The sequence below is a fragment of the Artemia sp. Qi Xiang Cuo genome, chromosome 20 (genome assembly GCF_049724085.1).
Source record: "Artemia sp. Qi Xiang Cuo chromosome 20, ASM4972408v1, whole genome shotgun sequence".
Lineage (NCBI taxonomy): Eukaryota > Metazoa > Arthropoda > Branchiopoda > Anostraca > Artemiidae > Artemia > Artemia sp. Qi Xiang Cuo.
In genome coordinates this window covers 37,078,908-37,092,494 of record NC_142813.1, presented here as the reverse complement: position 1 = coordinate 37,092,494, position 13,587 = coordinate 37,078,908, and the positions used below count along the sequence as shown (strand labels likewise).

Here is a 13,587-nt window from a genome sequence, read left to right as displayed (position 1 = left end):
TATTTTTCCAAGTTTCATATGAATTTTATTTTATTTGATGTATTTCTACTTTTAAATCTTCTCCTTTTAGATGTTCCTTTTAAATCGATTAGCTAAACAACACTTTTGAATTAAGTAATCTATTTGGAATTCAGTAAAACCTCAAATGGCATTTAGTCTTTAGGAGGGTTTGAGTAGGTGATAACAACGAACGTATTTGTAACAATTTCTGTTCATGTTAAGTATTAATTCTATAGTTTATTCTAATCTGCCTTCGTTTCTTAATTCTTAGGGATTGTTATTTTAAATTTTTTTTCGTCCATGAGTTAAATTCTCCTGATTTAGAGTTTATGTATCGCCCTTAACTTTTTGATAAAAAAATTATTTCCTAAAGTTTAATCTTAGTAAGGGGTAGCAGATGGCTTAACTAAGATGTTGATTAGTTAATAATCAAATTTATTGAGATCAAAGCCGTATCCAGGGGGAGGGGGTTTTAACCCCCCCCCCCCCTCCAAAAAAAGTGTTTCGTCCGACTCGAAAAAACATAACAAAAAGTAAAAAAAGAATTTTCGATGCATGTTTGAAAGATTTTTGCACCCCCCCCCCAAAAAAATAGACCCCCCAACCCGAACAAAATCTTAAATACGGCCCTGATTGGGATGTTTCACAAACACCCGGGGGTAGTCGATGAGCAAATATTTTCCTCAAATTTGGTCTAAAGATTTTCAGCAATTATTTACAATAAAGCATTTGCATAACTATTTCTCAATAATTTTGCTGATCAGGCTATTAGTAAAAACGATAAATGTTGCAAAAGATAATAAATAACGAACAATTTATTTCGTATGCACAACGGCACAACCTACATCACAAATAATGCACTAAACCTAATGCTTTCGTATATGAAGATCTTTTGATAGCATCTGACTTTAACAATATTCATAAATTCAACAACTTAAAATAAAAAGAAATATTATGGCAAGACTAAATATATGGCAACTTACTTCAATGCATATTTAAGAAATTATTTTTACAAAAATCTTTTCTTCTATATAAAATTAACAGTTGCTCTAATAAAAAAACCTAAAAATCTTATATATTTCAGTCCCTGAAAAGTAATATAAAGTTTTAGATATTTTGATTATTCTTTAGAAAAATGCTAAATTATTGGTGCATAGAAATTGTAATTTAATAGAAAATTAGTTGTTTTTATAAAGATTTCTATTGAATTTAGCCGTGTGTAAAGGAGATACACGAATTTAGCATAGGCTATACGTTTTGTTTGAAAGATAAAAAAAAAGAAAATCAAAATTTCCTTCTGAAAAATTTCTAACAATTCAATTTTTTCCAAAAAAAACTGTTGATTTGGAATAAAATTCAGGGCTGTCCCCATTGGACTTCCCATTAAAACATAATAAGAAAATATTAAAATAATTCATACTGCTGGTAGACTTTTAAAATTAAAGCTCTTCAATTACTTCACAACAACACGCATTTTGTGACATTAATAAACTTTTAGAAAAATACTGAGAAACAAAGTACTAGAGTTTGAAGCCAACACTTAACATACACTAGAAGAAGTTACGTTTTGATTTAAATTAAACGGTTCTGCTGTTTTTAATTCAGTTGCGCTATGAGACTGAGGGTTTTTTATATGAAGTAACCACTTTTCCTGAGTCAGAAACAGTTTTTGACAACCAGTGAAAGAACACCGCAGTAGTTCACTAATGTGTCTCCGTTCATAGTGTCCGTATAATGAGGATTTATTAGGACACACTTTTTTACATAGTTTACACTCAAAGTCGTTTTCACCAATTAGATCCTCGTCTAGTTCGAATTTACTTTCATTGTTTGTATTATTGTTGAGGAACGGATGTAAATGACTCATATCACTATATGGATGGAGGAGGAGAGTATGTGGTATACCTTGATGCAGGTTTGGCAGAAAAGGATTCAAGTGCTGCATCATAGAGCTGGGGTCACCGTAAAGACGAGCTAAAATTTCATCCCTAAGTGCAGCACCATTGGCAAATGCAGTGGCTTGCATTTGTTCAGGTAGTAACTGCAGCTCCATTTTTTCTGGAGTTTCTACTGCTAAGCCAGATGAGGTGGATAGAAGTTTACGATGGAGGTTTAAGTTTGCACTATGTCTGTCTCTGCTACGCTTAGAAGGAAACGCAGCCTGACAGCCGTCAACTGTGCATTTATGCATAAGCTTAAGATGGACATTCTGGTAATGCGTTTTGACACCAAAATGGTTTTGGAACATCTTACCACAAGCAATACATTGTCTAGGATTTTCTCGATTAATCGGTACTTCTACACCTAAAAAAGATGATCCAAGAGATGAGCATTCGGAGTTCCCTTCAGAGTCAGGTGATGACCTATTAGAATCAGCGTGATCATCTTCCTCGTTTTTTGAACTATCTTCAGCAATTTGTAGCCGTTTATTTTCGTCGTTCATAGCCGCTGCAGCAAGAAGCCCAAGTGGAAAAGATTGGTAATTATTTATGGTTCCCATTACGCCTCTAGACATGAGCTCATCAATTCTACCTTGAGAAAGATTTTCTAAATGTCGAAGAGGGTTATCCGGCTGGGACTCATTTTCTTCTATCACATTTTCTGACTTAATTTTTTTTTCGAGAGTGTCTCTAAGATCTAAAGGTTTATTTTCGTCAATTTTCTTTGTCTCTCGGTCAGAATCAGAGGAGTAATCACATTTTTCGAGACGCTCGACTTGCATGAGTCGAGTCGGATTTTGACTTTTTCGCTTCCTTGCCACCCGGCTAGAAGATTGTCCATCATTGACGCTTTGGTTATCGGCGCTTGCCTCGTCTTCACCATCACTTAGTCCATCACTCATTTGGTCATCTAAATCATCAACGTCATTGTCGGATGAATTCTCATTTTCTCTTCTTGGAGAAACTCGTCCCGAAGATGAGGATAAATGAGTACTTTCGAAGCGTTGGACAGATTGGAGCATAGCTGGATGAAAGCCCTGGGATAATGACGGAAGTGGAAAAGGAGGAGACATAGAGTTTTGACCCATTACTATTGGGAGTGATTGACAAGTTCGCCCATCGTGAGGAGATATTTTTCGCCGTAAATGAGGACTATGTAATTTCGGATTTGGGTTTGCACTATGTCTATTTCTAGAACGTCTTGAGCTGAACATCATATTACATCCATCAACAGTGCATTTATGCATCTCGCGAAGGTGAACTGCCGAAAAATGTATTTTCAGAGCCCCTTTATCACAGAAGGTTTTGAAACAAACATTACACTGGACTCGTTTCTTTCCAGTTGAGGGGTTTATCAATTGTGTTCCTAGTGAGTTTAAAGGATTCCAGGGTTGTCTCTGAACAGAATTCTGAGAATCTGTCTGATCTATTTTCCGGCTTTCTCTTCCGTCCTCCTGCTTGCACTTTGTCAAATTCAAGGCACTTGAATCTGCCTCGTAATCAGATTCAAGGTCAATATCACTCTCACTGGGAGTTTGAGGTCCAGATGGATTTTCTTTCCCCTTTTTCTCTGGCGCCAAAGAGCCAGAACCATTTTGTTCCGACTTTTGGGGGTGGCCAGACTGTCCAGGAGAAGTTACTATAGCAGCTTGTTTGGGTATATCAAACTGTGGCATGTGCATTCTTTGGAATGGTACTGGTATTTGCCCGGATAACGGAGGACTTAGTGGCAAATTCGGCAAATGAAACCCTGGAAATGGATTAAAGTGCCTCTGGAAGAATTCGGGTGGATGCATTAAATGGTACGGATTAATAGGAACCTCTTGAGAAAATTGTTTAAAATTTTGTTCTTTTTCAGACGATTTCTTGGCTTCTTCGTGTTTAGCCGGAGCATGCAAAAGCTTTTGTGATAGTATCTTCGTTTCTTCAAATCGTGCAAACTGTTCGATGATAAGCAATTCCTCCTCTTTCGTGCACATAGTCCACCTTTCAATCACATGTCCTTGTCGGTCCTAAAAAATAAAAACAGCCAATCAACATTAAGCCACGTAAAATAGGGAACTTTTAACAGGATGTCAAAATTCTGCTTGTCAAAAGGGAAGTGAAAGAGTTTCAAATTCTATAAGAGTTTTTTTTTCTCCTTACGAAAACGACTGAGGTAAGAAGATTGCTATTTTAAAGTTAATTCTGTTAGCTTTTTGCAAACTGGTTTCTTTTGGAGCATTTTTTTTGTGTTCTTTTCTTTACTGCTGGAAAATAGTAGAAATATTGGTACTTGCGTATTATATGGTACACACTCGAGAAGTGAAGTTAGGTTAATCCTAATGAAATATACCAAAATATGATGCAAATATAATACTTTATTAACAAAATTATTGGAACTACAGCAGAAAATTATGGTAGGGGGCTGCCCAGAACGCAGTATATTAAATACCTAACCTATAATGCACAAGTACCGGAATATTTGCTAAAGTTTAATCACCTCCACGCAGGGGTATTGGGCACAAATCTATTCTGTCCATCATATTTTTTTATCATTTGATCTTAATGTTTTTAACTCCGTTGTTGAATAAACATATGGTGGGATGCAAATTATTCTGCTTTGAAGAGAGAGAGAGAGAGAGAGAGAGAGAGAGAGAGAGAGAGAGAGAGAGAGAGGGAAGAGACAGAGAGAGAAAGAGAGAGAGACAGAGTTTGCAATAACTGTAATTTAAGAAATAAACGTTTGGCAGTAACATGCACAGAGGGTGACGCCTCAATTCTACATATAGTGTTCATCTTATTCGCTTCCTTTTGTTGCTTTGACCCCCCCCCCCCCTGAAAGAAACCCATGAGTACTAGTCTGCCGCAAAATTACCTTAGTTATAACACCCGCCAACGAAGTTCCCATTTCCTTTAAATCTTTCTTTATGACGTCCTCCCACCCCAGACGAGGACGACCTGCTTTCCGTTTAGCCCTAGACGGTTGGCCGAAAAGAACGGCAATCCGCACAACGTGCCCTAGCCACCTCAACCTTTCTTTCATTATAGCCCTAGAATAACAAAGCCCTAGAAAAACATAATTGGGGATTGAAAATAGCCTTAAACCCCGAAAAGTGGTGTCGGGTGGAAATGAAAACTGCACCATCAGAATCACCACAGCCGAAAAAACCGATTTAGGAGAATTACAGTCCTTGTCTTGAGCAACAATTACCAACACATGTATCGATGTGTCGGAAAATATCCCACATGTCGTGTCGGTTTGAGTAGGATGATATTAAAATTCAGCAGCAAGAAATCCCTAATAACTAAACTGAAATATTTAAAAACCTTAAATAAGTAAATAAATACTTAAATAATCAATGAACATGGACAGTATTCAATCAAAGCATATAACCTCGTTATATGGGAGCTTACTCCAGCCAACTGTCAATTATTTTTCGAAAAAAAAAACACGTTATGTTTTGAAAACATTTCCGTTGTAACGCTCAAGTTTTCAACTCAGAGCGAAGGTATATTGTTAATAACCTGAATTATTGGCAAAAGTCTAGTATATCATAGCATATGGACCAATCAAATGATGTTGGCTTTTCTGAGATCTGATTTATCCAAGCTAGGTAATATTTTAATTTGTCACCTGTGGTCATTTTCTGCTGTGTCAATCACATACACACACTTTTATTTCGGGATGGGGGGAGGGGGGTAAAAAGGCATATTATATAAAAAAAACATAGGGCATTTACGATAATCAATTTAGATTCACTGGTCTAAAATCGCAGTATTTTTCATCAATGTTTTTTTTTTAATCAAGTGCCCCCCCCTCATTTCACCCAAGCCCCCCTAACGCCAAGAGTGCCGTTCACACTTTTTAATACGCGTAATATCTTATGAGCAATATTTCTTTTTTACTAGTATATGCAAAAAGGTCGAAACAACCCCCAAATCCCAGAAAGAATTTTTTTTTATCAGTGTTTTTGAGACTTCAGCTTATTTTTCCAAGTTTCATATGAATTTTATTTTATTCAATATATTTTTATTTTTAAATCTACTCCTTTTAGATGTTCCTTTTAAATCGATTAGCTAAACAACACTTTTGAATTATGTAATCTATTTGGAATTCAGTAAAACCTCAAATGGCATTTAGGAGGGTTTTAGGAGGGTTTTAGGAGGGTTTTAGGAGTCTTTAGGAGGGTTTGAGTAGGTGATAACAACGAACGTATTTGTAACAATTTCTGTTCATGTTAAGTATTTATTCTATAGTTTATTCTAATCTGGCTTCGTTTCTTAATTCTTAGGGATTGTTATTTTAAATCTTGAGTTAAATTCTCCTGATTTAGAGTTTATACATCGCCCTTTACTTTTTGATAAAAAAATTCTTTCCTAAAGTTTAATCTTAGTAAGGGGTAGCAAATGGCTTAACTAAGATGTTGATTAGTCAATAATCAAATTTATTGAGATCAAAGCCGTATTCAGGGGGGAGGAAGTTTGAACCCCCATAACAAAATGTAAAAAAAGAACTTTCGATGCATGTTTGAAAGATTTTTGCACCCCCCCCCCCCAAAAAAAAGATCCCCCCCAACCGAACAAAATCTTGAATACGGCCCTGATTGGGATGTTTCACAAACACCCGGGGGTATTCGATGAGCAAATATTTGTTATTTGTTATACTGTTAATAACCTGAATTATTGGCAATAGTCTAGTATATCATAGTACATGGACCAATCAAATAATGTTGGCTTTTCTGAGATCTGGTTAACCCAAGCAAGGTAATATTTTAATTTTTTAATTTGTCACCTGTGGTCATTTTCTGCTGTGCCAATCACCTACACACAATTTTATTTCAGGGGGGGGGGTAAAAAGGCAAATTATATGAAAAACATAGGAAATTATAGATTAAGCAGTAAAAACCAAATTTTTTAAGGGGGAAGTCCCTGGCTCTCTGCCTGTTCCGTACGCTTGTTAAAATGTTGTAGTACGTGGTGGAGATTAGCTATTTTAATTTTCCAGTTTTTTTCAATTAGTTTCTTTTCATTCTCCCATTAATACTTGATGCATTAATATATTTCATTATTCGCAATTTTTATTCGTAAAATAATTTATTATTATTTTATTATGATCTTACTAATGTTATTATTATTTTTTTATCAACCGCCACCGTCATATCGGCCTAAGCATAATTGATATAATTTATTTTTTCCTTTAAAACTTCCTTCCAGTCATTATTATTCAAAAGTTTGAGAAATTAATTGAAAGCTGGACTGTTTTTACTTTCTAAAAGACGCCCATTTATGACCTACTTCATAGGTATTGTCCAACTTTGAACCTTTTCCTTTCTAAAGACATTTGGCCAGATAGCAATTAACATCACGTAAAGTCTAGTCCAACTTTTGTGTCCAAAACAATTGAATCCACAAGAAATATTCCATGACATTCTAGAGTTGGAATTGACCAAAAAATATTACAAGAATAATAGCCCGCGAGATGGCCATAGTAATTACCCGCAGTGTATAAAACAAGGGAACGCTGGACCAACATTTTCAACCGAATCCAAATTTGAACTAAAGCTGGCGCACAGAATTCCTGGATAATAAGCAGTTTGAGACCAATAATTATATGGTCCTATTTCAAAGGGGTTAACGGCTTGGGAATATTAGAATATTGTGTGGATAAGAAGTGATTTTTACATCAGCGTTTGTGCCGAAAGTATCAAAGACAGTAAAAATGAAATCCGTTTGTTTAAAGGGCTTATGTGTTTGTTATTCATACATATATATCTTAAAACACAAGGAAGACAAAGAATACAGTTTTTGATGAAAATGATGCAGTTATGCTGTTTTATTAAGGCTGTTATATTTTTATTATTGCCAAATTAAAAATAAAAGAAACGTGGGTGCAAATACGCAAAAAAAAATGATAGAATCAAACATCTTAAAAAGATGTAACTGTCAAGGACATATCCAGGTTGGGTTTTTTTTGGGGGGGGGGTGAGGAGTTTACAAAAAGTACTTGTGTCTTATAGCCACCCCACTCTGTCAAGTTCTGTCAAGAAGTGAAATCTTGTTAATGCTAATGAAATAAAACAAAATATAATGAAAATATAATACTTTATCTACAAAATTATGAAAACTACAATAATAAAACTATAGAGGGAGGCCACCTAGACTGTATTATAATAAATACGTAGCCTAAACTATAACCTAACCAAAATACCAACTAAATATTTAATTAAAATATAGCTACAATGTAGTTTCCCACCGAGCCGAAGCTAATATTGTCTGGTATAAAGACCATGAAAACCGGTTATTGTCTCATGTTCACGATACAAGATCTTGAGTGTGGTAGCTATAAAACAAAAGTACTGAAAAAACTTTAAGACAAAATTTTCTTATATGCATTTTTGTTACGTTTTTACGAGTCGGATTTTTTTTTTGTTTTTTTTTGGGCGGGGGGGGGGGCGGTTAAAACCCAGTAATATCCACCCCCTGGATACGTCCTTGGTAGCTGTATTTGGGAATCAGCAGATTTTTAATGTTGACCGTTTAGAGTCAAATTTAACAAATTAGTTTCCCTTATTTATTTTCATGTTCCATTGTGGTAACACTGACCAAAACGTGGTGCCACCCTAGTAACTTCATAAATTAGAAACATCTAAGATAACTTTTTGTTTTAATCCTAGTTTTCAGGTATGAAGAGACCTAAGATAGGTCAAATGGTTAAAACTTGATTTTCATGTCCTTGTTACTTTAATATTTCGATGTAGGACCACAATTTTTTTTTAATCATTCATTAGCAGAGATTCAGCTTTATCGTCTATTGAATTACGTTTTCCTTTATATTTCTTTTAGATCGAAAAATATGCTAAATAGGTCATTCTCTAAGATTTTAGGTCATTCTCTAAGAAGAAAAATGAGAAAGATCATAAATATGGTTGGGTAAATGAACAGAGTTTGACAATATATCCTTATATTTTGGTAATATTCCTATTCGGTTTGGACTTAGGCAGTGAGGGGTTCTGTCACCATACCTTTTTAATACTTGTTTATACCCTGAGCTTTCTCGTATTTTTCCGTCGTGCTTTACGGGTCTAACTAATTTATCTTATATTACTTATGCAGATGATTTGTTAATTATTAGCCGTTCAAAATTCCCCCTAGCTAAGTCTACCCAGTTTGTTTCTAAACTTTTTGAAAAAATTGGCCTCGTGCTTAATGCTGAATAATGTGAGTATTTAGTTTTCAATGCTAAAAACCCAAGTAGTGATTTGAGTTGTAGTTCTTTTTCAGTTATGCTGACTCCTACGTTGCGTTTGCTCGGGATTAGTATCTGCTCTTCTATTTTAGCTATCAGTGCTAGTGCACTTGCAGATATTAAGAATAAGCTTAAAGCAGTTTATGCTAAATCGTGGCCGACATTCTCGTAAGGCATTGGCTAAACTCTATTCAACATATTGCGACCATTCCATTCTTTTTCTATCAGATTTGCGCCCATTTTTTAATACTACTGATATGCAGGATATTTGAGTTTTGTATTTCCGTTACTGTAAATATATTTTGTATGTGCCTATTTGGTATTGAAACGGTGATATTATTCGAATGTTTAATGCAACTAATATTTTGATGTAATATAATGAGTTCGACTCTAAGTTGAAAGATGGGGCCTGCAAGCAGTTGGGTCCTTTTCATCCTCTTGTGCGATTGTTCTGATTTGCATTTGTAGTTCTTCATATTGATATTGTTTTGCATATGTTTTGTATGTCTTTTCCTTTTATTTGCTTTTGTTACTCCACTTTTTTATAATGTTAGCGGGTCAGAAATAAATTATTATTGTTATTATTATTATATTGCAAATTGTGGCTGTAGGCAAGGCCGTATCCAGGGGAGCTACGCCCCCCCCAATTTTTTTCAACTCGTAAAAACGTATCAAAAATGCATTTCAAGAAATTTTTGATGTGTTTTTAGAAGTTTTTGTGTACCCTCCCCCTCTGAAGAAAAATAACCCCCCCTAACTAAAATCCTTGATGCGCCCTTGACTGTTTCACAGGGAATATAAAGCTTAAGCAGCTAGCCAAAAATAGATTTTATCTAACAATGATGTAGTATCAGCTATTTGAGCAAATCAGATGGCAAATAGACCAAATCTTTCTTTCATATTTTTGTGTACCCTCCCCTCTGAAGAAAAATCCCCTCCCCCCTTCCGAATAAAATCCTGGATGCGCCCTTGGCTGTTTCACAGGGAACATAAACCTTAATCAGCGAGCCAAAAATAGATTTTAACTAACGACGATGTGAAATCCGCTATTTGAGCAAATCAGATGCCAAATAGACCAAATCTACCTTTTATATTTTTGAAATTTTAGCGTGGAAGCACGTGACTTTTTTTATTCCTACAGATATTCCCTAAGAATATCAAAAATCATAATATGGCAAAACAAATTTAGTGCGTTAAACATTTCTTTTTACAGAAAGATTTCTTTTAATAACGAATCGAGCCAAGTCCATGCTTACGTATGCTTACAACAAACTCAAACAAATAGCGAATGAAAAGCTAATTGAACGAAGTCCCTTACATACGGATGCTTAAACCGCACTCAAACATTGAGGGCACACCCAAAGAGTATGGGTAACTTATAATAGTGGAAGATGGTGCTAGTGTCGACAAAAAAGTAACAACACCATCTACCGTTTGGTGGCGCTTGGGATTTTTCAAGCTTCACAACCATTTTTTGCCAGGAACTGAGATCAGATAATTATTACTACCCTAATTTTACTAATTATACTAATTAAGTTGGTATTTCTTTTTATTACATTGGAAAATTCCCAAGTGTTGCCAAATACTAGATGGTGTTGATAGTTTTTTCGTCGACACTGGAGCCAGTTCTTACTCTTATAAGTTCCCCATACGTTTTGGGCACACCAAACAATCCTGGACATTTTTGGGAATTTTTAGTACAAAAGGAATTTTTGGGGGAGGGGGTTCACAAATAAAACTTTGAAAAATGCACCAACAATTGGTTTATATTCATTTTTGTTACGTTTTTACGAGTCAGAAAAATATTTCGGGGGCGAGGGATTCAAACCCCCTACCCCCTGGATACATTGTTGCTCTGCTGACACTTTAATGAGGCTAAACATGAAAACTAAACATGTGACAAAATTGCTGTAGTATGAAATACTTTTATGGGTGATGGGGTCTTTTTGGAGGATTTACAACTATCGCTGTAACGGCATTGAGTAGTCTATGGAAGTAGGCTATTAATACTTGCTTGAAAATTCTGCCATCTCCCCCAAAGAACTGAACCCCTCTCTAATGAAATATTTGAACACCTGTCTCGATTAATATATGTGACTAGAATAGATATCAACACGTTATTTATTCTCAAAAGCTTTCTTTCCTCTAGGCATAAAACCTAGTTAAAGATTGGTTTTTTTCCGGGTTCTCGCTAGTCACGCGCGACACACCACATTGCCCAACGAATGGGTCGGACATATTGTTTTTACTATCGGCTTTTTATTCGAGTCTAAGATCGCATGTCATTCTTCGACCTGAATTTTGGCAGCAGGGCGCAAATCAAAATGCAAATCATTTCTCGTTTGGATGATATACCTTGCGAAGTTATGGTTTTTCATTTTGAGATCTTGTGATGAACGAAATGGCGGAGTTGCACGATGCTAGATTATATCAAAATATCGCTATTGCACAGTCCAAGAATCGACTGATTGGAAATTATATAATTTGGAGGATTTACCGTCGGCAGTGAGCTTATTTAAGGAAAGCAACTTGAGATACTAGTTTCAAAGGTATCTTAACTATAGCTACATCGGTACTTGTTAAGAATCCGATAAACATACGAGAAGTGAATTTTCGGTAATGCTAATGAAATGAAACAAGATAGGATAAAAATATAATAGTTAAGAAACGAATTTCGGCTATATATTTTCACATTAGGGGGTGGGGGGAGGGGGGGGGGTAAAGCATAGCATATATTAAACACGGGTACCCAACCTAGTTACCTTTTAGTCCCCCTAAACCTCAAAAGACTAAAGTTTAAATATAGTTCCCGAAGTGAGAAACCCTTTGTTTATACAGCATTTCATAAATTTGGGGTAATGCCTATCTGATCTCGCAATGCAATTTTCGCATATTTATCGGATTTTTAACAAGTACCGCTAAGTCCTTTACCAGTTACAGTTTTTAAGATCAATTAATACAGCCTTTGGCTTAAGTTAAACGCTATTTTTATGAGAATCTAAATTATGCTATCGATTCGGAAAGTCTTGGGTGCAGGGAGGAGCAGTGCCACTTAAGGTGTGTGTATTTGTAAATATATATATCAAAAAGGAGGCAAACCATCAACCCACCCCTATCCCCACTCCTAGTGAAAATGACCAAAACTTATTTATCTTTCTAAATATAAAATTCGACACAAATGGACTGGGTTTATTTTAATGCTGAATCCTCAATTTCTTGCTGTGATAAATATTAGAAATAAATTTTAATACTCTGTAGTATTCAATTCCACCACTGAATAATAAATTATATTATGCATAATTGAATTGTATATCATTGTTCCTGAAACTGTATTTATGTGTATTAAAAAGCATTGGAATTCCCTCTTATTGTATTGACCAGTCCTATAAAAAGTAGGCCTAACTGTTTCTGAAATTATTTCCTAAAGATTTTGTCTAATACATAATTTTATAGTTTTTCCGGGCACAAATGACAACACCAAACTTAGTTAGGCTAGTTAGGTAGCCTAACCTGTTCAATGACTATGCGGCTGTGATAATTAGAAGGCGACATATGCCTTTTTGGTTGAAAATGAGAAATGTATGTGTAAACTAAGCACGAGGAATTGAATGGTCCTATCGTCAGAATTGTCCTATCGTGTACCGTTACAAAGATAAAAGGAGACATAAGCCTCTAAGTGGCCGATTTCTGTGTTTTATCAGGTCTTGTTGCGATTCAGAATAAGAGAATAGGATAATCTCATGGAGCTATAACACGGGGACCTGGCATTTATCTCCTTTTTGTTAAGTAAAAAGGAGACATACGCCATAAAATGGAATAATTTTTAATTCGCTCGGAATACTTGAACTTAGTCTATACCACTGAAAAGAGCATAAAATTTGGTTTAGAATATGTTTCCTTTATCTCCATAGCCTTATCCTTAAGAGCGACCACAGGCGACAAACTTTTTTTCGTTTTTTTTCTCTCTCCTGAAAAGTTCCAAAATTGACGTATGTCGCCCTTTTAATTATTACTCCAGTATGGATCACAGCCTCTCCATGGCTAGTTCCCAATGAGGGATATGTAGAACTCATATATCCTCATTTCCAACTCACGTGCTACATTTATTCAGAGTAGGGTAAATTCGAGATATGAGTTTAGACGAAAAATCATAATCACGTTTGTGATTTGTTTGTTAACAAATCCTGAACTATATTGAGCACAAACAAGGCCGTATGAAGGAGGCGTTAGGGAGTTGGAACCCCCATCCCAAAATGTGTGTCCGACTCGTAAAAACATAACAAAAGTAAATATTAGCAAATTTGTATGAGTTTTTTAAAGTTTTTTTTACCCCCCCCCCCTCCCTGAAAAAAATCCTGGATATAAACCTGAGCACATACACCTACACAATTACTTGCTCTATAGCAGTGGCTCCGTTTT

The 13,587-nt window shown here is 35.5% G+C and overlaps 1 protein-coding gene across 5 annotated transcripts in view; it reads right to left on the bottom strand.

The window, feature by feature from the left end:
• Window positions 1–818: 818 nt before the first annotated feature.
• LOC148940163 (zinc finger protein basonuclin-2-like) overlaps window positions 819–13,587 on the bottom strand; it is a 128,899-nt gene continuing 116,130 nt past the window's right edge. For all 5 annotated transcript variants that reach the window (XM_089106187.1, XM_089106189.1, XM_089106188.1 and 2 more), the window contains one exon: window positions 819–3,952. In XM_089106187.1, coding sequence (XP_088962313.1) covers window positions 1,541–3,952 — 2,412 coding nt within the window. In that variant the 3' untranslated portion in view covers window positions 819–1,540. The remainder of the gene's footprint in view (window positions 3,953–13,587) is intronic.